This window comes from Scyliorhinus canicula, chromosome 15 (genome assembly GCF_902713615.1).
Source record: "Scyliorhinus canicula chromosome 15, sScyCan1.1, whole genome shotgun sequence".
NCBI lineage: Eukaryota > Metazoa > Chordata > Chondrichthyes > Carcharhiniformes > Scyliorhinidae > Scyliorhinus > Scyliorhinus canicula.
This window is the reverse complement of record NC_052160.1, coordinates 64,771,434-64,797,428: the sequence shown is the minus strand read 5'-3', so window position 1 is coordinate 64,797,428 and position 25,995 is coordinate 64,771,434. Positions and strand designations below refer to the sequence as shown.

At 43.7% G+C, this 25,995-nt stretch overlaps 1 protein-coding gene across 1 annotated transcript in view; it reads right to left on the bottom strand.

Annotated features, from left to right (window-relative positions):
• tbl3 (transducin beta like 3) overlaps nt 1–25,498 on the bottom strand; it is a 90,414-nt gene extending 64,916 nt beyond the window's left edge. The window contains exons 1-10 of the mRNA XM_038819918.1: nt 25,341–25,498; nt 21,103–21,154; nt 19,982–20,077; nt 17,384–17,431; nt 14,536–14,677; nt 14,278–14,362; nt 12,512–12,682; nt 11,928–12,003; nt 9,706–9,802; nt 5,289–5,497 (exon numbers count right to left, since the gene is read on the bottom strand). Of these exons, the coding sequence (XP_038675846.1) occupies nt 5,289–5,497; nt 9,706–9,802; nt 11,928–12,003; nt 12,512–12,682; nt 14,278–14,362; nt 14,536–14,677; nt 17,384–17,431; nt 19,982–20,077; nt 21,103–21,154; nt 25,341–25,372 (1,008 nt within the window). The 5' untranslated portion in view covers nt 25,373–25,498. The remainder of the gene's footprint in view (nt 1–5,288; nt 5,498–9,705; nt 9,803–11,927; nt 12,004–12,511; nt 12,683–14,277; nt 14,363–14,535; nt 14,678–17,383; nt 17,432–19,981; nt 20,078–21,102; nt 21,155–25,340) is intronic.
• Nucleotides 25,499–25,995: the final 497 nt, after the last annotated feature.

The following is a 25,995-nucleotide window of genomic DNA, read 5'->3' as shown; positions in this document are numbered from 1 at the left end:
GCATAAGATAAAGATGCATGGCATTAAGGGTAAAGTAGTAGCATGGATAGAGGATTGGTTAATTAATAGAAAGCAAAGAGTTGGGATAATGGGTGTTTCTCTGGTTGGCAATCAGTAGCTAGTGGTGTCCCTCAGGCATCCGTGTTGGGCCCACAATTGTTCACAATTTACATAGATGATTTGGAGTTGGGGACCAAGGGCAATGTGTCCAAGTTTGCAGATGACACTAAGATGAGTGGTAAAGCGAAAAGATGCAGAGGATACTGGAAGTCTGCAGAGGGATTTGGATAGGTTAAGTGAATGGGCTAGGGTCTGGCAGATGGAATACAATGTTGACAAATGTGAGGTTATCCATTTTGGTAGGAATAACAGCAAACGGGATTATTATTTAAACGATAAAATATTAAAGCATGCCGCTGTTCAGAGAGACTTGGGTGTGCTAGTGCATGAGTCACAGAAGGTTGGTTTACAAGTGCAACAGGTGATTAAGAAGGCAAATGGAATTTTGTCCTTCATTGCTAGAGGGATGGAGTTTAAGACTAGGGAGGTTATGTTGCAATTGTATAAGGTGTTAGTGCGGCCACACCTGGAGTATTGTGTTCAGTTTTGGTCTCCTTACTTGAGAAAGGACGTACTGGCGCTGGAGGGTGTGCAGAGGAGATTCACTAGGTTGATCCCAGAGCTGAAGGGGTTGGATTATGAGGAGCGGTTGAGTAGACTGGGACTGTACTCGTTGGAATTTAGAAGGATGAGGGGGGATCTTATAGAAACATTTAAAATTATGAAGGGAATAGATAGGATAGATGCGGGCAGGTTGTTTCCACTGGCGGGTGACAGCAGAACTAGGGGACATAGCCTCAAAATAAGGGGAAGTAGATTTAGGACTGAGATTAGGAGGAACTTCTTCACCCAAAGGGTTGTGAATCTATGGAATTCTTTGCCCAGTGAAGCAGTTGAGGCTCCTTCATTACATGTTTTTAAGGTAAAGATAGATAGTTTTTTTGAAGAATAAAGGGATTACGGGTTATGGTGTTCGGGCCGGAAAGTGGAGCTGAGTCCACAAAAGATCAGCCATGATCTAATTGAATGGCGGAGCAGGCTCGAGGGGCCAGATGGCCTACTCCTGCTCCTTATGTTCTTATGTGTAACATATGCACTTAAATAAGGTGACCTCACTTTGTATGCTTTACTGGAAAGCATTTTCAATTCATTTACACAATTACAGCAACCCAACAGTTGAACGACCTGTAAAAGGCAAAGTGCCCTTGGGCAAAAAGGTAATGGTAAGTAAAATTCGTAGGCTGTCCAGTACAAAGCAAATTTCGAGGGAGCGTTTCTCCCAACACAACCAGTCCCGCTGTGACTGGCCCTGCTAAACATGCTCTATTCACCCTTACAAGATACCCAAAAACTTACTTCAGCCTTTCCTCAAGCATTCGGCACCTGATAGGCAGTCAAGCACCGACTTGAGGGCGTGAAAAAACAATCAAAACAAAACCACATGCACACCATGTAATTATTCCTCGAGTCTTGGGGTGTAAAACCCACATCAAAGCAGCTATATAAATGCAAGTTATTGCTGTTGTTGAATGGCACTATAATTCCCTATTAATGATATTAATATTTCAGATGCAATGTATATTAATCAGTGTAATTTGAGAATGTGGACGTGAATGAAAGGGTTTGTGGTGAAGGGAATTTTCTCTAATATATATTTTTACATCATTATAACAATAATGCAACAAATCCTCAGGATGGTTACAGCACAGCATACATAAATACAGAAGAGGACAGGAGAACAATACAGTTGGTTCAGCTTAATCACTAAACTTGGTGCCTCTGTTTGTGCCAACGGATACATTAGAGAGAGAGAGACAGAGGAGGATAAGGCCATGAAAACCTGGTAAAATGCCACACACCTTTGCACAGCCCATGAGAAACTAGGGTAAGATCTTAGTACCATGTTTGGGCGCGCACCAGAACACATCCCCCACCCCAGCTCCAATCATATCAGAGGCATTAATAACAGATTATGACATCCTTTTCACAAATACAAGACTTGTTTGTACCTTTGCAGGAACCAGTCGACGATTCTTTACAGAAAATATTCGCGAGGACACTAATTCTAAGAGGATACTTTACATATTTCCCAAAAATTTATACAGAGAAGGCCAGCAAAATATTCACAGAGTTGGTTCAGATTATAATCAACGTGGTCATTGTCTCCCAACATGCTAACAATGACAGGATAAAGAAATACGACCAGGAGCAGAGGATCACAGATAACACACTTCTAGGATACGGGCATGAGCACATGGCGCACACCCCTCACCAAGACAAATAGGGAAAAAGCAGCTCATTCAAAACCTCACATAGCCTCTCAGCACACAAGCTGCAATCGCCTTTGAAAGCTGACTGGCAGTGATTTAACTGGAGAATCACCACATCTCAGGCGAGTGGGCAAGGTTGAGAAATTCAGTCTTCATGAATAACATCTGCCGATATGGGAATTGGGCTCGCGCTGTTGACATTGCTCCGCATCACGAACCAGCCAGCCAATTGACCTACTCGACTGCTGACAGGCTACTCTCTCACCAGCGGAACCCTATCTCGAGAGAGGGAACATAGAACATACAGTGCAGGAGGAGGCCATTCGGCCCATTAAGTTTGCCCCGACCCACTTAAGCCCTCACCTCCACCCTATCCCAGTAACCCAATAACCCCTCCTAACCTTTTTTTTTGGGTCACTAAGGGCAATTTATCATGGCCAATCCACCTAACCTGCACGTCTTTAGACTGTGGGAGGAAACCGGAGCACCCAGGAGGAAACCCACGCAGACAGGGGGAAAACGTGCAGACTCCGCACAGTGACCCAGCGGGGAATCGAACCTGGGATCCAGGTGCTGTGAAGCCAGAGTGCTATCCACTTGTGCTACGGTGCTGTCCAGGGAGCAGACCAGGAGCCCCCAAAACGGATAACCCGTGGAAGGAAAACCCACTCCACCACCCAGCAGACCCTCCACCCCAGCCAGGTAAACATAGTTACTTCCGTCCTAACTACCCAATCAAGCGACCGCTGTTGCTACCCACGCAGCCAAATAAATAATAAAGAGGACCAGTCAAACAATGATTAACCGACCATACCCAGCTGCGTACTATTACACATTTCCCCCTACTCCAACAAAACCAACCACAAGGAAGAATCACAAGGTACCCACTCCTCTCTAGAATACATGGTCTGTCAGGAACTTCAAAACGGTGGCAAGGTGGCATTGTGTTTCGCATTGCTGCCTCACAGCGCCAGGGACCTGGATTCAATTCTTGCTTTGGGTCACTGTCTGTGCAGGGTTTGCACGTTCTCCCTGTGTCTCCGTGGGTTTTCTCCGGGTGCTCAGGTTCCCTCCCACAGTCCAAAGATGTTCAGGTTAGGTGGCTATGCTAAATTGCCCCATAGTGTCCAAAAAGATATGTAGGTTAGATTAAGGGGTTAATGGGATTGGGAGGGGGGGTGTGTTTGATTGAAGTGCTCTATCAGAGGGTCGCTGCAGACTCGATGGGCCGATTGACCTCCTTCTGCATTGTAGGGATTCTACGATTCTATAATAAACTAGATTCCATAATCCCAAAATACAAAAATAGCGGTTTTGCTGGTGAGTGGGCTTACGCTTCAGCGATGCTGTTGGCATCAAAATGGTGGCTGCCATTGTGAGTGATGTTGTGGACGATGGTCTCGGTTCCTTGGCGCAGGTTGTTGTTGCTCATTTTGATGAATTGTGAGGAAACCGGAGCACCCGGGAGGAAACCCACGCAGACAGGGGGAAAACGTGCAGACCCCGCACAGACAGTGACCCAGCGGGGAATCGAACCTGGGACCCAGGCGCTGTGAAGCCACAGTGCTATCCACTTGTGCTACGGTGCTGCCCAGGGAGCAGACCAGGAGCCCTCAAAATGGATAACCCGGGGAAGGAAAACCCACTCCACCATCCAACAGACTCTCCACCCAACAAAAATACAAAAGAAAAACACCAAACAGGTAGTTGAACTGGAGGCTGTACTCACCCATAGTGAGGACCAAATGGCCTTACCATCCACCACCACACCAAAACATCCACCCACCACCCTGCTGTGGCGCTACTCATCTTCTCTATAAACTTCTCTATAAAAAGGAGAATGTAAAATGTACTCTCTCTTTGTAAATGTAAGGATTACAGCACATAACAAAGAGGGCAAGAATCGGTAGACACTGCACAATTCTCCTGTCGCACTACCAACAGAATAACAGGCGACCACTGGCTCTGTGCTCATGTATCCTTGACACCCTTGTCAGGAAAAAAACAATAACATGAATTAACAAGGAGATAAAGTTCAAGATTATGATGAACTGCAGGATAACACCATCCTTGAAGCTTGGAAAGGGTAAAGCCATGACAGGATCGTCAAACAGCATTCAGGAAGCCTCCAGAGTTCCATCCAAGCACCTGCACCCCTGCCTTGTTCTTGTCTCGAAGCACAGGTATCAAGAAACCAAGGCCCCGGCGGGGAGCGACATCCCAGACTCCTCCAACCCCTCACGACGAGCAGAGAGGACAAGTTGTCAGGGTCTCCAACCAACCCCAGGCCTCAAAGACTGGATTACAATGTGCTCCGTCAAACTTGAAATGTCCAGTCTTCAAACAAAGGCTGCAAAAGCATGGCAGTTAATGGTCATATGTGGCCGGGAATTTGTTCCCTGCTCCTCTCAGAAGATCGGGTGCACGAGCACTCCTTGTCTGGCCCTATCTCCCTGAATCGACCAGGTTACTTGACATACCATGCAGCAGGATTTCCAAGGACTGTAGGCAAGCCCTCACCAAGGAGATTCCTATCAAGTAATAGGATTCACTTCTCCACTTCAACTATTCTCTCAAGGATATTTCACAATTCATCAAAATGAGCAACAACAACCTGCGCCAAGGAACCGAGACCATCGTCCACAACATCACTCACAATGGCAGCCACCATTTTGATGCCAACAGCATCGCTGAAGCATAGGCCCACTCACCAGCAAAACCGCTATTGCAAGCTGTCCCCCAAACCGGCCACCTCAATCAAACAAGGATTTTTTTGACTTAATTCGGCTACTCATTGCCAAAATCTGGCCAAGATCTTCCAGGCACATATACACCAGAAACAAAGAATTATGGGATGGACATCAGCATTAAAAGATGACTAGAACCAGAGCTCACGAAAATGCAGCCCCCCCCCCCCCCCCTCCCTCCTAAAGGACATATTTCAAATGTTCTACTCACCTGACGTTCTAATTTTAGAGTACATAGGTCATAGTAGAGAATGTTATGTTCAGCAGTTACAGTGGTTAACTTCCGTGTTGCCGGGACGAGCATGCAATGGGTTAGAGATTGCTCCTCCGAGTCATCGTCAGCTTCATTCTGAGGTCTACCGGGCACGCACTGTGAGTAAATGCATCTTCCAGAATAAGCTTCCCAAATTCGAAGAATTCCTTTACATTTTAAAAAATTAACGAATTAAAATGCAAGAATCAAAATAGGTGAAAAAGCATTCAGGCCGACAAGTCATCAACAAATGAGAGTGCTGGCGGAGAGATGTTTATTGGGTTTGTTACTTTGGCTGCCAGGGTCCAATACAACTAACTTTTAAAAAACAACACAATCCATCAGAACCATCATTTTCATTAACTATCACTTACAGAACACGTTTAATTTAATATCCCAAGGTGCTTCAGAGGTGGGATTAAAAATGTGAGCATAGAGTCAAAGAGATAGATATTCAAAGCAGGAAAAAAAATGCTGGGCAATGAGGGTAAATCTGGAGAGGAAGAGGAGGAAGCAGAGAGGTGGCGTGGCAGGTGGAGGGTTGGGCCGGGGGAAGACACTGTGCGTGTGTGTCCAGATTCGGACCGTTATGGCTAAGCGAGGCCTAATTGACATAAAGCACGGATAGCAATGGCAGCATGTGGGGAGAAGCAAAGCAATCAGCCAATGTCAGAGCAATAGAGATTATCTTCCAGGAATGCCTAACCTGTAGGGCTAGAAGAGTTTGTGAAGACAGAGACTGGGAAGGCTGTGGAAGGATTTAAAGTCCAGAACGAGAATTTTTTATTCAAATCAATGGGGATCAAGTGGAATGCTCCTCTGTTAAGGAAAGTTGATGCCAGTTCGATTGCTAGTTTAAAAACATATGAATGGAGTTTAGCCAGCCAAAGATATTAAGACAATATGGGCAAAGGCAGGATCATCCAGGGTTGCAACAAATAGTCTCATTCTTCCATTTATTTCTATCAGTCAACAAGGACTGAGTAGGGCAGCATGGTGGTGCAGTGGTTAGCACTGCTGCCTCACGCCGCCGAGGTCCCAGGTTCGATCCCAGCTCTAAGTCACTGTCGGTGTAGAGTTTGCACATTCTCCCCGTGTTTGCGTGGGTTCCATCCCCACACCCCAAAGATGTGCAGGGTAGGTGGATTGGTCACACTAAATTATCCCTTCATTAGAAAAAATTTATTGGGTACTCTAAATTTATTTTTAAAAAGAAAAAAAAACAAGGACCGAGTGACAAGCGAGCAGGATTTAGTGTGAACGGTGGATAAAAGCAAATTACTGAGGATGCTGAAAATCTCAGCAGGTCTGGCAGCAGATGACCAGGGAGATGGGTGGAATTACTGGTAAGGATATAGAGTTTTTGATGGTATAGGAGACTATGAATTTGGTCTTCCCATTGTTCAACTGAAATAAATAGCTTTAGATGTTGATCAAGCATTCCAACGACAGAGGAAGTGGAGGGATTTAGAAAGGGGTGGGTGATGAGACCCAAAACAATGTAGTAACAATGGACTCAGGTTCAACACAACAGCCAGAGTACGAGTGAATGGACACATGGGACAGAATTTTACCAGTTCCCAGGTGATAGAAACAGAGACAGGGTGCGGGATAAAGAGGTGGAACTGGTAAGATACCAGGGAGCCATGCCAAAATGGCTCCCTGACATAATCACACTCCGGAGCAAGTCTTCCAGTAGTGGAAATGGTAGCGCTCGGCTGCCCACCTCAGTTCGGTAGGCAGGCAGTTTAAATGATTAATGAACCAATGAAGAGCGATTTTTCTGGGCTTCTGACATTTTGCCAGTGGTGGAACAGCCCTTCCCACAGCATGGGTAGAATGCCAGCTACATGGAGGGAGCCTCCTCAGGGGCAATGGGGGGGGGGGGGGGGGGGGCATCAGAGCCAGAGGCTCCCAGGATGGGACCATGGGCACAAAATGACCTCCCCGTAACTCCATCATTGCTGCAGATGGGATTCCCCATCTACCTGCTTGGCCCACGTAAAAAATTATTTAATGTCCTCTCTTCAAGGGCGTTCCAAAATGGAGGTTCCCTTGTGTGCTCACTACTGCCTCAATCAGTCAAGATGGCGCCTGAGCGAGGCGACTCTCTGCGAGCTCTCCCAAACAGATCCTCTTTTTACATATCTTATAATCATACTAATCTTTTACCTTGTGTTGCCCTATTATGTCTTTTCTTTTTATTTTATTTTATTTTCATGTACTTTATGATCTGTTTGAGCTGCTCGCAGAAAAATACTTTTCACTGTACCTCGGTACACGCGACAATAAACAAATCCAAGATCACGGTCACCTCTCAAGTGCTACTGCCGAGACTCCAGAGCTGATTGGATTGGCAGTGTGGAAGGCCTGCCTGCCATACTTAATTGGTCAGCTTCCCACCTGTTGGCTCTTAATTACCCGTGATATTGGCAGGACGAGGCAAGTCTGGCCTGCTGCCCGACAGTGATGATGGGACTTCCACTGCTTTGGCAACATCTTGCCCATGATCTCTTGAGGGCAGCACGGTAGCAGTGGTTAGCACTGTTGCTTCACAGTGCATGGGACCAGGGTTCGATTTCCCAGCTTGGGTCACTGTCTGTGCGGACTCTGCACATTCTCACTGTGGGTTTCCTCCGGTGCTCCGGTTTCCTCCCACAAAGTCCTGAAAGACATGCTGTTAGGTGAATTGGACATTCTGAATTCTCCCTCAGTGTACCCGAACAGGCGCCGGAGTGTGGCGACGAGGTGATTTTCACAGTAATTGCATTGCAGTATTAGTGTAAGCCTATTTGTGACACTAATAAAGATTATTACTATTGTAATGCTGCGCATATGGAGAGATGCCCAAATGTCGTTTTCAGGGGAAACGGGGTTAGTGGTGATGCAATAATTGGAACAGGTCACACAAATGTAGTTCAGTTCCGATTTGTAAGGCATACATTCCACCCCTATAAACAGATGGCACTTTGATTTTTATGTTATAATGAAACACAAAAACATGTGCAAGTTTTGGGAAGCTGGAAAATAAAGTTGCTTGGAACAAAGAAATTTCTCCGCAATACAACCAGGAAATGAGAAGAAGCAAGGCTGAAGCTCTGCAGCTCCACCGCTGGGTGAATGCAGGGTTGACAAGTTTACAACGGTCATTTCAATCATCAATCTATACACGGGAATTTATCATGGAAAAAGGTGAGAGGTATCATGGAAAAAGAGAACAAGAGGGTTTTAATGCAGGAAGTGCAGACCAAATTTTAATATATTATAGATAGATTTCAGGCAAAATAAAATGCTGAAAGGTTGAAACTGCAATCTGCTACCAACTCTCAATTATCTTGCACCGAACTTTTGTCATTTGCATTACAAACAATTTGGCTTGCAGGATATGCCAAAGCAGGGGTTGGCACCCAATGGCATGTGCGCCAAAGGTGGTATGCAAGATGATTTTGAGCGGCACTCGCCCTGCTGGTCCGATTAATCCACAAAAAGTTTTAAAGAGAAAAATATTTTGCCATTTACCCATCCTGAGAAGGTTGTTATGTTGATAAGAGATGTATATAATTTAAACAGTAAATGTTTTTGTTTTAAGACCCACGTTGCTGCTTACTTCAGTATCACGCAATATGGAACAGCGCACTGCATTTGATGTGTGTGTGCGCCATCAGTTGCGAGTTCTTTCACTGTAAACGGGGGTATATTTGACCAAACGTTAGCTCCTGAGAAAGCAAGTCAGACGTTTGTTCATTTCAGCCTCTTCAGACTGATTAATTTGGATTTATTCAAAGGAAGAACCGCCGGCCTGTGCTTTCTGTTGTGGAGGTGGTAAGATCTGCATTTTAATTTAATTTTAAATGAAGCTTCTTAAGCATTTTATAGATCTTATTTACTTTACACGCAACAGTAATTTAATTATATATAGAGACCTTATGCAGGTTGAAATGTGTCATTAACACGCAAAACCTTTGCGTGAATAAAAGATCACATGCCACTACTGAAAGGCTGACAATCTGCTCCAGGGTGTATAGTAATCTGCAAATATTAGGTGCAGTAAATACATTAAGCAGACAATTTCCGGATCTGCCTTTAATCGTTAGTCACTTAATCTGGTATAATTTGATTTGGTTGGCACAAATGGAAAATTCCAAAACCTTTCGCAATTACGGCAATTTTTGAAACACAAAAATATTTACAAAACAGATTTTAGAGGATAGCAGACTTTTCAATTCATCATTTGTGTCATTACAGTTTAAAAGAGACAAGACTCCTGGGCAAATTGCAGTCAGTTTTCACCTTTCCTTTTTATCACGGGATAGCTACTACCAAACATTCTGATCGACTGGTTTGATCACCATCCAAGAAGATGGACGTTACCTACCCTTACTGCCTGCTGTGATAAAATGAGGCTCTTCGCTCGTCACCCCCAAGGCAGTGTAATCCTCATCCTCCGGTAGTAACGTTACTGCTTCCACAGTCTATTGTGAATCAAGAGTAGATTTGCAAGATTAGATCAGTGAGGGATTAGCAACCATTGTTAAAGAGGTTACAGAGCAGAGGGCACTGCTGCCTCACGGTGCTGAGGACCCAGGTTCGATCCCAGCCCCGGGTCACTGTCGGTGTGGACTTTGCACATTCTCTCCGTGTCTGCATTGATCTCACCCCCACAACCAAAAGATGTGCAGGATAGATGGATTGGCAATGCTAAATTGCCCCTTAATTGGCAAAAAAAAGAATTGGATACTCTAAATTTATTTTATTTTTTTAAATAAAGTTACAGAGCAGTTTTGGAAAAATCTTCCTTTTGCTGAAAATCAGAGGTTTCTGAGGAAGGGGTCTAGCAGAATTATTTCTGCCTGAGGAAGTGTTGTATCAAAATGGTTTTCTAACAGTCAGGAGTGGATAACATATTTGTCCCACAGGATATCAATACCAGGTCCAGTTTATTTAGACAAAAGGTGAAAGATATATATTTTGGGTGAGACAAAACGATCTTACAAACTACACGAGAAAGCCACCCAGTCGACACAGTAAGCAATAGCATTGGGTTGAGCCAAAGGACAACTGTACTGCACTAATCTCCCTACAGAAGGTTAGGGGTCATCTTTGGCAGCACATTAAGGCACGACAGGGTTTTGAGCTGAAAGGTCAATTTAGCCAGTGTTCAGGACATGATACCATCTTGAGAAAGGAGTGGAAGCATGCACTAGGAACAGCCGCCCAGAGGCTCACTGAGGTATCGCTTGGCACTTATAAATACATGGTCACACTCGTTAAAAGGCCTGCAGGACGTTTTAGTGGCTAGCATTTGACCACAGCACAGTCACCCAACAGTGACCAGTCACAGTAGATGTGAAACGCTATTTAAAGAAATGGTCACCATTTCATGTTCATCGCCAATGGCGGTCTAAAGAGAACCGCTGAACACATTGAGATACTTACTGGAACACTTTCACCAGGTTCCACCAATGCTCTATCAATATTCAGAGAGTCAGAGAGATTTACAGCATGAAAACAGGCCCTTCGGCCTAACTTGTGCATGTTAATTCTGGAAATTCTGAGGGCTTCACATATAAAGAGTACTGTGCAACTCCACCTATTGGACATCTTATAGAAGTCACCAAGAGCAAGAAAGTGCTTGGTTATCGGAATATTCCTAGGATGCCTACAGTCTGATTGAGGAATTGGAGGAGGACACAAGGCCAAACAGAGCAGCAGCAGCTGCTGGAGGACACACAAGGGCCAAAAGTATGATGTCATGTTTCTCCCCATTACAGGTACGAGACATCCCTTCTCCTCTGGACCTTCTCCAGCAGACCTATGACCTCCGAGAGCCTGTGCATCCCCTCCCTCAGTCCCTGAGCCATCCTATACCACGTCTCTATGCGTCACACAGAGCTCGATAAACGTGGATGTCCTTGTACAGTACTCCACGTAAATTGCATCTAATATAACACTTGAGCGTCATGGTGTCACAGTCATTAGCACTGCTTCCTTAATGCCAGGGACCTGTATCAATTTCAGCCTTGGGTGCTGTGTGGGGAGTCTGCACGTTCTCCCAGTGTCTATGTGGGTTTCCTCCAGCTGCTCCAGTTTTCTCCCAAAGTCCAAAGATGTGCGGGTTAGCTGTATTGGCCAAGCTAAATTGCCCCTTAGGTTACAAAAACTGAGTGGGTGAGTGGACCTAGGTAGGGTGTTCAGAGGGTCGATGCAGACTTGATGGGCCAAACTGGCCTCCTTCTGCAATATAGGGATTCTATGAATGCCACACCTGTAGGCATGTGATTTAGCACCTTCATGTAAACTCACATTAGGGTAATCAACAATTAGGACTGAAATTGTGCACTAAATACAGACTTGTAAACAGACATGGCTCATTAACACTGAAGTGCCTTAGTGCCTGTTCCCCTCCCCCCCCCCCCCCCCCCCCCCCCTCCACCCCCACCCACCACCACCACCACCCCAAGGTCAGATCATCACCCAAGTGCATAAGGGCAGAGAACACGCCCAGATAGGAGTGTGACTCATATAAGGAAGGAATTCTATTTTAAAACATTTCCAACTTTGAAAATAGTTTAATTATTAGAAGTTATATCAACTCACCTCATACACTGGAACTGTTCTCTGTGATTTGTAGGTTTTCAGGTCCCATACAGTACATATTTTATCACGTCCAGAGCTGAATAAAATGAATAGATATATTGTACTGGTTACAGTAATCTCACATATTTCGCAGAATATCTTTTCAAAGGTCTTTTCACCTTCAAAGCCACATTAAAAACTGCACTGGATCTCCTTTTATAGAGATCATTTGGCTGTTAAAACTAACTTTAGTTTTGTTGTAGTCTAGTGTCATAACTACATTGGCCATAGTGTCCTACAGCAACAGATAATACGAACGATCGTGCAGGCGCTCCTGATCTTCAGTCAGAGAAACATATTTGAGCAAGGATGGGACTGAACTGCGGTGAGCATAGATTTTCCACAACATTCACGCTTTAGGCTCACAAAAAATTCCCGAGAAAGTTTGAAGTTCATTGCAAAGCTTGTCTCCCAGCCCGATGATGGGTACCCTATTTCGTATTTCCTGACAAGACACTATATATGCCTATTTGTTCAGCTAAAACACAGGTTAACTCCCACCAGATAATATGCTACTACAAAACTGCCTGTAAATTTCACAGTACCTGACAAGTGTATTTCCATTCGAAGTGAATGCCAGTGAAGTCACAGCACTGTAGTGGGCATCCAACACCATAACACATTTACTGGTGTTCAGGTTCCAAAGCCGAATTTTATAGTCCATCGAAGAGGAGAATAGCTGAAGCCGTGATATATCAGGATGAAATTCAACCAGGCTGCAACGAGAGAAAATGAGGGGTGCCAGAGCAGAAGGAAAATAGAATCCGTGTAATCCTATTTAGGTTTACAGCAAGCATACTATTATTTAATCAGGCAGAGAACAGAGCGAGTGTATCTTAGTCTTTTGAAACACACAAACATTGCCAGTTTTCTATTTTTTCTTAATCTATTCTTCATCCAATACATTGCAACAATTTGTTTTGGTTTTTTTCTTTCTGCACCTAGAGGTATTCCCATAGCTAGTTTTTCTAGTGGAACAGCCAGGGGCTTATAGCCTGACGGGCCCACTCCACATCAAACATGGCTGACCAAGAGCCTCCTGCGCTTACCAGGTACTATTGGCGTATTGCAAAGATTTTGCAGGTTGAAACTTAACATTTTTGTCCGCATAACGGACGCACCTTCCTTGGCCAACAAGTCCTGGGATAGGACTAAAACCCAGAGCTTCTGGCTCAGTCGCAGGGACACTAGCCACTGATGAATGCAAGAAATTGGTCTATATATTGTATTTCATATCTATTACAGTACGGTTTTTAAAAAGTCTGGGTTGAGGTATATTTGTTGCAGTAAAACCTAGCTTAAGGTAACCAGACTGCATGCCTGCTAGAGTTATAATTAAGAAGTCTTAAAAGGTGAGGTCAAGATTGATTTTAACCATTTACTTGTTTAAGAGAGATGCCGAATGCATTATTGTTATGATTGCTAGAGGTGGGTGGCACAGCAGAGCAGTGGTTAACACTACTGCCTCACAGTCCCGGGGACCGGGGTTCGATTCCGGCCCCGGGTCACCGTCTGTGTGGAGTTTGCACCTTCTCCCCGCGTCTGCGAGGGTTTCACTCCACACAACCCAAGGATATGCTGGGTGGGTGCTAAAGTGCTCTTAATTGGAAAAAAATAATTGTGTACTCTTAAGTTTAAAAAAAAATGATTGCTGGAGGTTCTCTGGAGTGTAGATAATTTATGGGGGGGGGGGGTGGGTGTTTATTCCTAGCTAAGCAGGTCCTGGAACATAGTGGGATACGGATGATGCAGTAATGGGAGGAGCCAGGTCAGAGTGCAGTTTTGCTGTCTGCTAAAAGTTTTTACGTTGAAAAGCAATTTTGCCAAACGCTGTCAGAGTGAGCAGAAGCTTTTGACAAAACAAGAGAATTTTCAGGTTGCTCTTGAAAGGTTCTCTCTTCAAAATGTTTCTACATAGATAAGCAAGTGATTTGTTAACTTGTTAACTGCAATTTATAAGTGGCATCTGAACTCTTCTGAGTTTGCTTCGTTGGAATATTTAAAATAAAGGTGTACGGCATAAGTTTATGTTTCTCCTTGTGTTTAAGAACTGTTTAATTGTAAAACTATTTTTTTTATGTTAATGTGGTTAATTCTATGCTTAAATTAAAGTTTGTTTTAACAAAAAAGATACCTATTGGCCAGAGCCATCACTCCTGGGGTGATTTAATAAAGAAGTGTTTGAAGTTCTTGTCTGGTATCAAACAAATGTTTGAGTCGAGTCCAAGATCTTAACATTTGCGGCAAAAGACCTCCTACACACCCAGTTTACAATAGTTCTAATTTAAGTCACAGAATTAATTTTCCTTACTGAACAACTCCAGAGGAACCCTTCAGATTGTGTGTGCAGTACTGCTTGATAACATCCCAAATCTTGATTGTACTATCACATCCTCCTGAAAAAGTTGACAAACAAGCCATGATAGTTCCATTGCCTTTCATCGGAGTAGCACTTCCAGCCAAATGTACCACGTTGCTCCACTGTGCGATCCACAGAGTCACTTTTGCACATCGCAACACAGAATAAATGAAACGATATAGGGATAGTCCCATAAGAAAAGACTTGTACCTGTAGCCAGTAAAGTTGAGGTAGAGTCAAAAGCCATGCTGGCCACAGGGCTAGTGTGAATAGCTTTCCATGTACGAGTACATGTGTTCTCCTTCCAGTCCCATTGTTTCAAGAGTAAGGCACGACTACTCGTCACCAGTATCTGCCAAGCAACACATGTACATGCAATATTAATCATCACAAATCAGATAGATTATTTCAGGAGGTGATAGATATGGTTAAGTGGGGGTGATGCAGGAGTTTGGGGTACCTGGTCTTTCAATAAATCTTTCACACGGCAATACAGAGGTTGTTGGGGAAGATTGAGACACACAACATGGGGATAGGGGCTAACGACAACATTTGGGAGTGACTAGAACTGAATAGCACTCCCCCCCACCCCCCACCGGGCTTCTGTTCTGGGATCACTTCTGCTTACTGCGCACAACACTGATTTGATTCTAGGACTAGAGCAGGGATTCCCAAACAATCGGTTGTGATCCCCCAACGGAGTCACAGACTGAGCAACTGATATCCCTCAGAGGCATCGACGATGACTGTGGAGCGGATACTTCTGGTAGGAGAATCCTGGGATTGGCTCCAACGTTTTAAGTCATGACAAATGGGTATACGATTATTTTCCCAGTGTCCAAAAGAAATTAGTGTCCTAACGAAATTAATTCCGAGGCCTGATCGCTGCCTCAGCCAGAGCCTGTAAAATAGTTGGTGAAAAGACCACGAACTCCCATTCTGGGGTCACACCAACTTCCAAGTGTTAAAATGGGCTTAAAGTGGGAAAACGTTTGGGAAACATTGGGGTACAGGAATGGTATCCAAATATAGACGATCCAAAAATAGGAAGCAGAGGAAATAATTAAGGTGAACCAGCAGAAGCTGCAAAGAATGCATTGAAAAGTCCAAATTATAATTGAATGCCAAATAGAATCCCTGCAGTGCAGAAGGCCAATCGGCCCATCATCTCTGCACCGACCCTCCGAAAGAGCACCCTACCTGGGCCCACTCCCCCGCCCTATCCCCATAGCCCCACCTAACCCACACATCTTTGGACACTAAGGGGCAAATTTGCATGGCCAATCCACCCAACCTGCACACCTTTGGACCGTGGGAGGAAGCCGGAGCACCCAGAGGAAACCCACGCAGACTTGGGGAGAACGTGCAAACTCCACGTAGTCACTCAAGGGCGGAACTGAACCCGGGTGCCTGCCGCTCTGAGGCAGCAGTGCTAATCACTGTGCCGCTCTCTCGCACCTGTAAAGAATTTGGTTTGACCATTAGCATTGGGAAGACAAAAGTCAAGGTTCAGGATGCACCAGCATTGGCAATGTGGCACTGGAGATTGCTGCTAGCTTTGTATATCTAGGCTCCACAATCACCACCAATCCGTCATCTGATGCTGAAAGCAAACTTGATGCAGCTTTGCAATGCGCCTGATGTCCAAGCTGAGTAAGAGTGTGTGGAACAATCGCAACGAGACTGATAACACCTCACCCTGAGTCTGCCAAGCCTGTGTTCTCAGTACGCTCCTCTATTGATGAGATCTGGACAGTATAAGCTAGGAAGAAGAAAAGGCTGAACAGTTTCCATCTTCTCTGCCTTAGTTGTAGCCTCAACATCTCTTGGCTGGTCAAGGTCATTAACAGAGATCCTGGAGCATGCTAATTCCACCAGCATACACTCATTGCCAAGCCAACGACACGGTCTGGCTCTGTCACGTTCATCGGATAGATGAAAGCCGTATCTTAAAGACCTTCTGTAAGGTGAACTGGCCAATAGGTCATGACCTTCTGGACTTCCATACCTCTGCTATAAGGATGCCTACAAATGAGATATGAAGACAGTGGACACTGGCACAGACAACAAGGAGACAGCTGATGGTTGTGACATCTGGAGGCTGATGGGCATTGGAGGAGGTGAGGCGAGGGGGGAGTGGAAAGATCAGCTGGCTGAGAAGAGGACCCAAAGAAAACAGCGGCCAGTGAATCCTGCACCTTCTCAGCCCGTGGTCTTCCTCTGCTGCAAATACGATAGACTGCCGTGCCACAAGGGGCAGTCTAAGCCATACCAGGCACGTTTAACACAGAGTTGACAGCCAAGGTGCAAATCATTGCCTCATGGGACGGGTGACTGACAAAGGGAATTCAATGTCAGTAAGGTGGAAGCGGTATATATTTCTCCTTCAGGTTGCATTCCAAAAATATTCCTGGGGAAAAACAGACTACAATGTTCAAATAGGAATAGATTTGCACTAAATTAAAAGATTTGAGCTGAGTTTGCAGTAGCCTTTTAACCACGAGGGTGGGTTATGGACCCAACCCAAGCTACTGCCAAATATGCTCCACAATTAGTCAATGGAAGCAGTTTGAACTGGGTGAGACAGCAATGTAAATTTTGTTGCCTTTTTCCAATCTGCCGAATTTCACCGTTGACCTCCTGCTGAGGCTGAATGGATCTCATCCAACTGAGCAGAACAAGTCCAATTGGCAGCTGCGTGGGTTCAAACATTCACAATAAAAGAATCAGCTGACGATGGTACTGGGTCACTTGTAGTTCTTCTCATCTTGCCAAATGAGCTTTGAATTATAGTGCCCACTAATGGAAACTTACTTAAGAGTTAGAGTTTCAAGTCCATAAAATCCCTGCAGTGGAGGAGGCAATTCAGATTACCCCCACCTAGGCCCACTCCCCTGTCCTTCATCTATTATGAAGAACTGGATATACATGATTATGCTAATATAGCACATTTGATGAATTAATCAGATTTAATAGTGCTAGACTGCACTACCTAATCACATATCTTTTACAAAATTATGGTGACAAAGAGCGAAAACCCTTGCTTCTCAGTAAATACCTCATCATCAGGGCTAACACTGAAACAGGTAATATCTTCTTGTTCCTCCTGCAAGGCAGAACAGAAAAATCTTAATCAATACAAACCAAGCTGCACTCATGAAACCAGCTTGTGTAGTTACGCTATACACACAACACAATGTGCGAAAGAAACCTATTGGAAAACATTAATTTGGGCCACAAATACAAAGTTTTGCATAAGCCTTGAAGTGCCACTTTGATTAACAATAAATGATCTGACAAAACGTTGTGCAATACTTCATCATCCTTACTTACTAATAGAATGGACCTAATTAACTCAGCAACTGATGGGCAAAATATCAATAGTAAGAAATTAAGAGGCAATTTTAATAAAGACACGGGGAGTCCAAGCAGAGTAAAATAAAGGAACAAAGTTTTTATTTACAGCACAATATATACTACCCGGGTAGATTCCTCCCGGGTTCCTTTCTGGTCAGTGCCTTACTGGCCGACCTTTTATACTGAGGTTAATAGAGATCCCCCGTCCCTAGTGGGGGGAGCTTGCATTCTGCAAGGGTCATGAGGAAGATAATCATTCCCACCCCATAGGTCCTGTGCGGGCTATTACAGCAATATTTCTGCAGAGTTCTACCTATCTCCTACTGTACGTATTGGCTGGTTACACCATCATGGCAAGATTTCCATTCGTTACACCAACCACCTGGAGAACCTCAATGGAAATTTCAGCATTTGCCTTTTAGCCACATTGTCTAATGTTATTCTGTTGTCAGTAATGACACAGAGTGATCAGTCCAGTCTAATGGGATCATGTTTAATGTTATTCTGTTGTCAGTAATGACACAGAGTGATCAGTCCAGTCTAATGGGATCATGTCTAATGTTATTCTGTTGTCAGTAATGACACAGAGTGATCAGTTCAGTCTAACGGGATGATGCCTTTTCTGTTCACTAGAGGGCCTAATCTGAAATATTTGTCTGACGATGTGTCTGGAAAACATTGTGGAACCTTTTTCTACTTTAAAAAGGCACTATATTGGGCAGCACAGTGGCGCAGTGAGTAGCCCTGCTGCCTCAAGGCGCTGAGGTCCCAGGTTCGATCCCAGCTCTGGGTCACTGTCCGTGTGGAGTTTGCACATTCTCCCGTGTTTGCGTGGGTTACGCCCCCACAACCCAAAGATGTGCAGCGTAGGTGGATTGACCATGCTAAATTGCCTCTTAATTGGAAAAAATGAATTGGGTACTCTAAATTTATAAAAAAAATAAGGCACTATATAAATCCAAATTGATGAAGAACTCAATGCGATAAAGGTTTGCCTCAATATAGCTACTACCAGGCTTGAGAGCAGAGCACAAAACCATCCCAATATTGCTAATCTGTTAGAGGAATTTCTAAATTTGTGCATGATAACAAATTTGCAGGGAATTTTCAAGACTGAGGCGACTGTAACACGCTACAGGGTGGCATTAATTAACGTGCACAAAATCACAAATGAAGTTCAGTACAGATAAACATGAGTTGGTATACTTTGGGAGGAAGAATAGGGAAGTCACTAAGATGCGAGTCCAAGTGGGGTAGAAGAATAAGGGTATATCAAAGTACAAATACACCAATAACTACAAGTTCCACAACACATTAACAAGGCCATCAAGAAAAGCAAACCAAGTACTCTGCTTTATTTCTAGAGGGGTAGAATTTAAAAGAATTGAAGTTAGGTTAAACGAGCATCAATTCTTGGTTAGACAACACTTAAAAGTACCGTGTGCAGATCTGGTTATCAGATTATGAAAAGGATACAAAGGCATTGGAGAGGCTGAAGTCAAGGACGAGACCTAGAAATGCTTGGAAATACATGTCAAGAGGCTGGGTCACTTTACTCTTGAAGAAAATGCTGTGGGGTGATCTAATCTTGGTCTTCAAAATTCTGAAAGGTTTTGATAGGGTGGATGATAGAGAGAGAATGCTTCTACTTGTGGAGAACAGCACAACCAGCGGTCATTAATATAAGATAGTTACAAAGAAATCCAATGGGAAAGTTAAAGAGTGGCAAGAATGTGGAACTCGCTATCCTGGCGAGTGTTGAAGCGGATAGTATAGATGCAATTATGGAGAGGCTAGAGAGGCAAATGAGGGAGAAGGAAACAGGGTTAAGGTGATAAGATTTAACTGAGGGAAGACAGGAGTGGATCCTGGACCGGTTGGGTGAAATGGCCTCTTCCTGTGCTGTGCAAAATGGCCTTTGGAGAAAATAGAAACTGAGTTACTGATACACTAAAGTGAAGGCTTTCAATGTCTGGGTGGAAGTATATTGTTGAGATTGAGTTTACAGAGCTTTGGGCTCTGAATTTAATATTATTACACACTCCCTGTTCATTATGATATAAAGTCGCAAAGGAAAACTCCATTGTGCAACCCATTGTTAATGTGCAATGTAACGCATTGCACATTAACCGCTAAATTAACTAAATGTAATGAAAAAGCAAGTGAGCTCTTTGATGGTACAGTAGGGAAAGTTTCTATTGATATAGAAGTGGAAGGTCTTGGTTTGCATCACATTGAGCTTATCAGCAACACCAAGGGCGAAGGACAACAGGCATTCATATCAAAGTAAATTCTGTACCTGTTCAATACTCTTTGTGACCTTTCCTGTTCCAATATCAATGATATTGACCTTTGTTCCACAAGTACAGAACATGTACGTTCCATCTTTATTGATCTATATTGGGAAAAGTAAAATATATTCAACATAACACAGCAAGATCCCAAAGTCTGTCAAAATAAGCCAACAGGCATTATTTTGTTCCCCTCTTCTTTAGAATAAGATATCAAAGATAAATCAAGGTAATCAAACTAAAATCAAAAATGAAAAAAAATTAAAACAGAGGAAACGATGGAGAAAGTTAGAATGAAGAAAAGACTAATGTTACATTCAAGTTTCATTTCAGTAACTTTCTGTGGGCAATTTCTTTTATTATTGATAGGATGTGGGCATCGCTGGCAAAGCCAGCGTTTGTTGCCCATCCCCAATTGCCCTTGAACTGAGTGTCTTGCTCGGTCATTTCAGAGGGCAGCTAAGAGTCAACCACTTTGCTGTGGATCTGGAGTCCTGTGAAGAGCCAGGCTGGGTAAGGATGGCAGATTTCCTTCCCTGAAGGGCATTAGTGATACAGATGGAATCGAGTTTTATGGTCACCATTACAGAGACTAGCTTTCAATTCCAGATTTATTCATTGAATTTTAATTCCATCAGCTACTGTGGTGGGAGTTGAACCCACGTCCCCAGAGCATTAGCCTGGGCCTCTGGATTACCACCACAATGCTATCATCTCTCCCAGTGATGTTTCAGCATCATAGCACAGGAATGGAGCACCTGTGAAACAGCATTCACAAGATTGTTAGATTGCCTTTCAATTCTGCCTCTTGCAATTATTCCTAGATCAATATTTTAGTACATGAAATGTTGATGATGGGCTACATAGCCCTGATCAACCCATGTCCCTTGATACATTTTATACAAACATGCCAAGAAATTCAATGGATCCAGATCTTAAAATGACTCAAACTTGTTTAGTTATATCATATTTATCAAATCACTGATTTGCCAATGATATCACATTTAAGAAATAGCAATATCAAAATTGTATCCTTAGTATTTCATTATCCTGTAACATTTCTACTGATCAACCTTATAATGTTTAAACATTAATGAAATTGTTAAATTTGTAATAAATTAAAAGATACCTGCACTTTTCCACCTTTGTAGAATGGTTCAATTTTGCTGGAAACAGCATAGCTGGAAGAAAGTAAACATAGAGTTAAACACTAATTGAGTAAGCAGTCTTTTACTGAAATTTTACATTTGACTGAACTAAGGCAAACAAAATATCTTTTAGACTTCAGAAGGTGCACTTTCAAGGATTTTAAGCTTAGACACTGTTCTTTTAACTTGTAAGAAGTCTTACAACACCAGGTTAAAGTCCAACAGGTTTGTTTCAAACACTAGCTTTGGGAGCACTGCTCCTTCTTCAGGTGAATGAAGAAGTCTGTTCCAGAAACATATATAATATATATCTATAGACAAATTCAAAGATGCCAGACAATGCTTAGAATGTGAGCATTTTGCAGGTAATCAAGTCTTGACAAATCCAGAGATAGGGGTAACCCCAGGTTAAAGAGGTATGAATTGTCGCAAGACAGGACAGTTGGTAGGATTTCACAAGCCCAGGCCGGATGGTGGGGGATGAATGTAATGCGATATGAATCCCAGGTCCCGGTTGAGGCCGTACTCATGTGTGCGGAACTTGGCTATATGTTTCTGCTCGGCGATTCTGCGTTGTCGCGCGTCCTGAGGTACATAGTCGTGCAACTCGGCCAACGTTGTCTACCTCATACGCTGCAGGAAAGGATGTCCCGAAGCGTGGTACATTGGCGAGACCATGCAGACGCTGCGACAACTAATGAACGGACATCGCGCGACAATCACAGGTTCCCTTCCAGTCGGAGAGCACTTCAGCAGTCAAGGGCATTCAGCCTCTGATCTCCAGGTAAGCGTTCTCCAAGGCGGCCTTCAGGACACGCGGCAACGCAGAATCGCCGAGCAGAAACTTATAGCCAATGTCTGCAGATATATAAAAGTCTCTCTTTATATCTTCAAATTATTTCTTCAGTTCTTCCACTACATTCAATCGACCCTTTACAATGTTATCATCAGGGTCTTAGTGAGCATTACATTTTCAGTTTTTTAACTTCAGATATTTCTGTGAGCACCCATTCCCAATAAACTACCTTTGCCTGCCCAATTGCTAACTAATTGGGATAGAGTCTAAGGATCAAACTGAATTCAGTACTATCTTTTAATTACTGATTATATCATCTACATTCGCATCTGATCGTCCTTAACTTTAGAGGCCAGGAGGACTTAACTTGAAGCTAATATAGGTTATAAACTGTCAAACAGATTTCATAATAATAATAATCTTTATTGTCACAAGTAGGCTTACATTAACACTGCAGAAGTTACTGTGAAAATCTCCTAGTCGCCACATTCCGGCGCCTGTTCGGGTACACAGAGGGAGAATTCAGAATGTCCAAATGACCTAACAGCACGTCTTTTGGGACTTGTGGGAGGAAGCACCGGAGCAAACCCACTCAGACACGGGGAGAACATGCAGACTTCGCACAGACATGCGAGGTCTGGAGGTGACAGACCTCCAGGAGGACCTAAATGGAGGTGACAGAAGCTGGGCAATTGTAGTAAGCAGACTGAGCTATCATGCCTTGAAGACTAGAAAATTAATAGTCATGCATACTCTGCTAATCTACAATGCAAGATCGAGCAGGCACCAGGGAAAATGCACTCCAAGGCTCAGTGCGATTGGCAGGGTTAGTATCAGCAGGTTGCAAAAAATCAGATGTTTTGCAGGGGAATTTTACCCTACCAAAGGTGGGTGGGCTTTTCTGTAGCTGAGATGTCAAAACACCATAAACTGAATGCAGATCACAAGAACGTAGGAATCTGTTGACTTCCATTTTTATAGTGCATTCTTCAGCTCACAGTGAAACCTCCCATGGGATGGGCGGGCTTGATATTTAAATGGGTTAAATGCTTATTAACTACAGTTCAAATGAAGAGTTCTGACTTTAAATCTACAAGTACAGATTTCTCAGGCTTCCAGAAGCACCAGATTAAACAAGATTAAACAAGAGGACTGTAGGAATTGACAGGGCAAGGCAATTGACTGGCAAGTAAGGCTTTTGCTGGAAATGTTCACTGTGGAGGCAATCTCCAATACTTTGGAGTGCTACCTTTCAGTTTTTGTGCTTTTCATCAGCACTTCCCACCTTCCCATCTGTCAGCTTTCGCTACAGCATGGGAGTCACTTATATAGCTCTATCTTGGACTTCTGCTGTGGAACAAAAGCAACAGGAGCCGCATCAGCAGACCTCTCATTCACCTGCTGCCTCTCAGGACACAGCGCCAGCTCACAGGTGACACCACCTCCAACACAGGACCTACACGCAGAGGACAAGTTTCCCAGACATGACTGAGTATCTTAGGAAACTCAAGCTTGAAATTGGGCGATTGTTGATATTTAAACCCCTTGGAAGATGACTTCCTTCCAAGAGAGCCATGTGGCTAAACCCACCACAAAATTGAATTTCTTCAACTCCAGCTCCTTCCTAGTGACAATTGTTAAGTTTCACAATATGCAGGCGCTTTCAAGTTCCCAAAGCCTTGCCAGTCTACCCTATTGTGGTCAGGTCTGAAGGTTAAAATCCAACCCTTTATCGACAGTTCCTTAGACGTCAGGTGGGCCTCAATGTTCCACCCATGATCACTTCAATATTAAACTGTCCAAAGCATTTTGTAGCATACTTTTCCCACACACACATATATATATATATATATATATATATATATATATAAACTCTGCTAAGAAATCTATCTCAATATATCATGTAGAAATTGATGTTACCCAAGAATACCCATGCTACATTTACAAACAGTTTGGTTTTATTTACAGGTCTAAAACGATGCCCCGTCACAGTTTTCTATCCTCCTCCCATTTCTTAATCTCTTTAAATAGTGTAATCGCTGAGGAAACTAAGGGGTCAATATACAAGTTTAACATTGGTGCAACTGTTTCTGCATTGCACAGGTGCTGAATTGCATGGTGCACATCAGAGTCATGCATCCATCGTACTTGGAAGTAGAGAGATTTAGTCCTCCAGAGGGTCTCCCTCTGCTTCACCCCAATCAGCTAATCCAGTGACCAAACAATTAGGCTACATTGATGAAAGGCAAAACTTTTGCATAGCAACACCACAGTTGCCGAGCAACTGCATCTAAACCTTGTCACTAAATGCAGACATCAATGGTGGAACCACACCACACAATCCATATGTTTCTCTTCCCTGTAAGAACTCTTGATTCACAATTAGTATTTGTTCATCCCAAATAGTAGCCGAGACAGTTCCCAACCTTTCTCTAAAATGTTTCTGATACAGTGCTGCTTTTTGACTTGAATATGCCCTGAGTCTACATTTCAGCAACAAAAGACTTTAATATCACATTACTGCCAATTGTCAAAAGGCAAAGTTCAAAGGCTGATTGTTACTTGCCACATTCCATGCAAAATTATTTAATCTTGCTGAACTAATTATAATTCCCTGATGGAAACAATTGAATGTTTTTTCCTCACAAGTCAGATAATAGAGGAGTGCGTTCAAATGCACAGTTTAGTACTGGCATGGAATAATTCGGGTTTTGTATCAACACAAAATTGGAGTCCAAGTCAGAAGTGACATTAGGGACTAGCCTGGGGGTGGGGGGCACTAAAATCTACCCTCCCTTAATTTAAACACTGAGGAGGCTGGGGCTCTTCTCTCACACCTGCTAAACATCTGCACTTGATCACTGGGGGAAAGATTCTGCGCAAGCTTACACCAGGCTAGATGTCCAGCCATCTCTCCACAAGGACCAAATTATTCAAAATACACCTCCTTGGCACAATGGGAATATTGTCTCAGGATGGGTGGGTGGGGGGCAGAGTGGTTAGCATTGTCACCTCCAGGGATTTGGGTTCATTTCTGGCCTTGGGTGACTGTATGGAGTTTGCATTCCTCCCTACTCTACATGGGTTTCCTCTCACAGTCTAAAGATGTGCAGGTTAGGTGGATTGGCCATGATCAATGCACAGGGTTACAGAGAAAGGGCAGGGGAGGGGACCTTGGTAGGGTGCTCTTTCGGAAGGTGGGTACAGACTAGATGGGCCGAATTGCCTCCTTCTGCTCTGGAGGGATTCAATAGAGCAGTTTCACTCTTTTATTTTAAACCAGCGAAATTCCGACACACACACCTTCCTTACACCACACACCTTCCTTACACTGTCCCTGCAGCTACAATCCCAGAGCCAACTCACTCAGGGACTGTGTTTGGGGGAGGGGGGGGTCTGACAGCGGCACTAGGGCACACTCACTTCGTCTTGAACTGTATTGTGGCGGCTGCCATGGTCCTGGTTCATTCGGCTAGGTCGAATTACTCCCCCTCTCAATCCCTCGCCACTCAGGCCGCCATCTCCCAGCAACAGCACGTTTCCAGCTCCACACCGGCCACTTCCGGCGCGCTCCAGAGACGTCAGAGTCGGCGCTTTGATCGTGACGCGACCTCATCTCCATAGCAACGGCAGCACAGCATCAGTCATAGCTTCACTTCAAGCTGGGTGATGTGGAAATTGCCCATGGCTCCCTCTGGTGGACATATTCCTGAATTTCTTTTCAGTATCGAATCTCAAAATGTTCCTTTTTCATTGTGTCAGTTGTGTTAGGAATAACTCTTTGAACCAGTCCAGAGGTTTTTAACCCAAGATCAATCCAACAAAGGATTGGACATAATAATTTCCAATATCCCAAATTCCAGTCAACCTTACCGAATTCAAACTATCTCAGGCTCACATACGTGAATTTCTATTCGGATTAAAATTCCGTTGATCAGAATATCTTGGAATTATGATTCTGGCCAGTAAGCATGATGGCAAGTTCATAACTTGAAAAAAAAATTATTGCACTTCACTTTTGTTAGCTTCTTGACTTGAATCACTTGAACTGCTATCACAAAGTCACAACATCAGACAG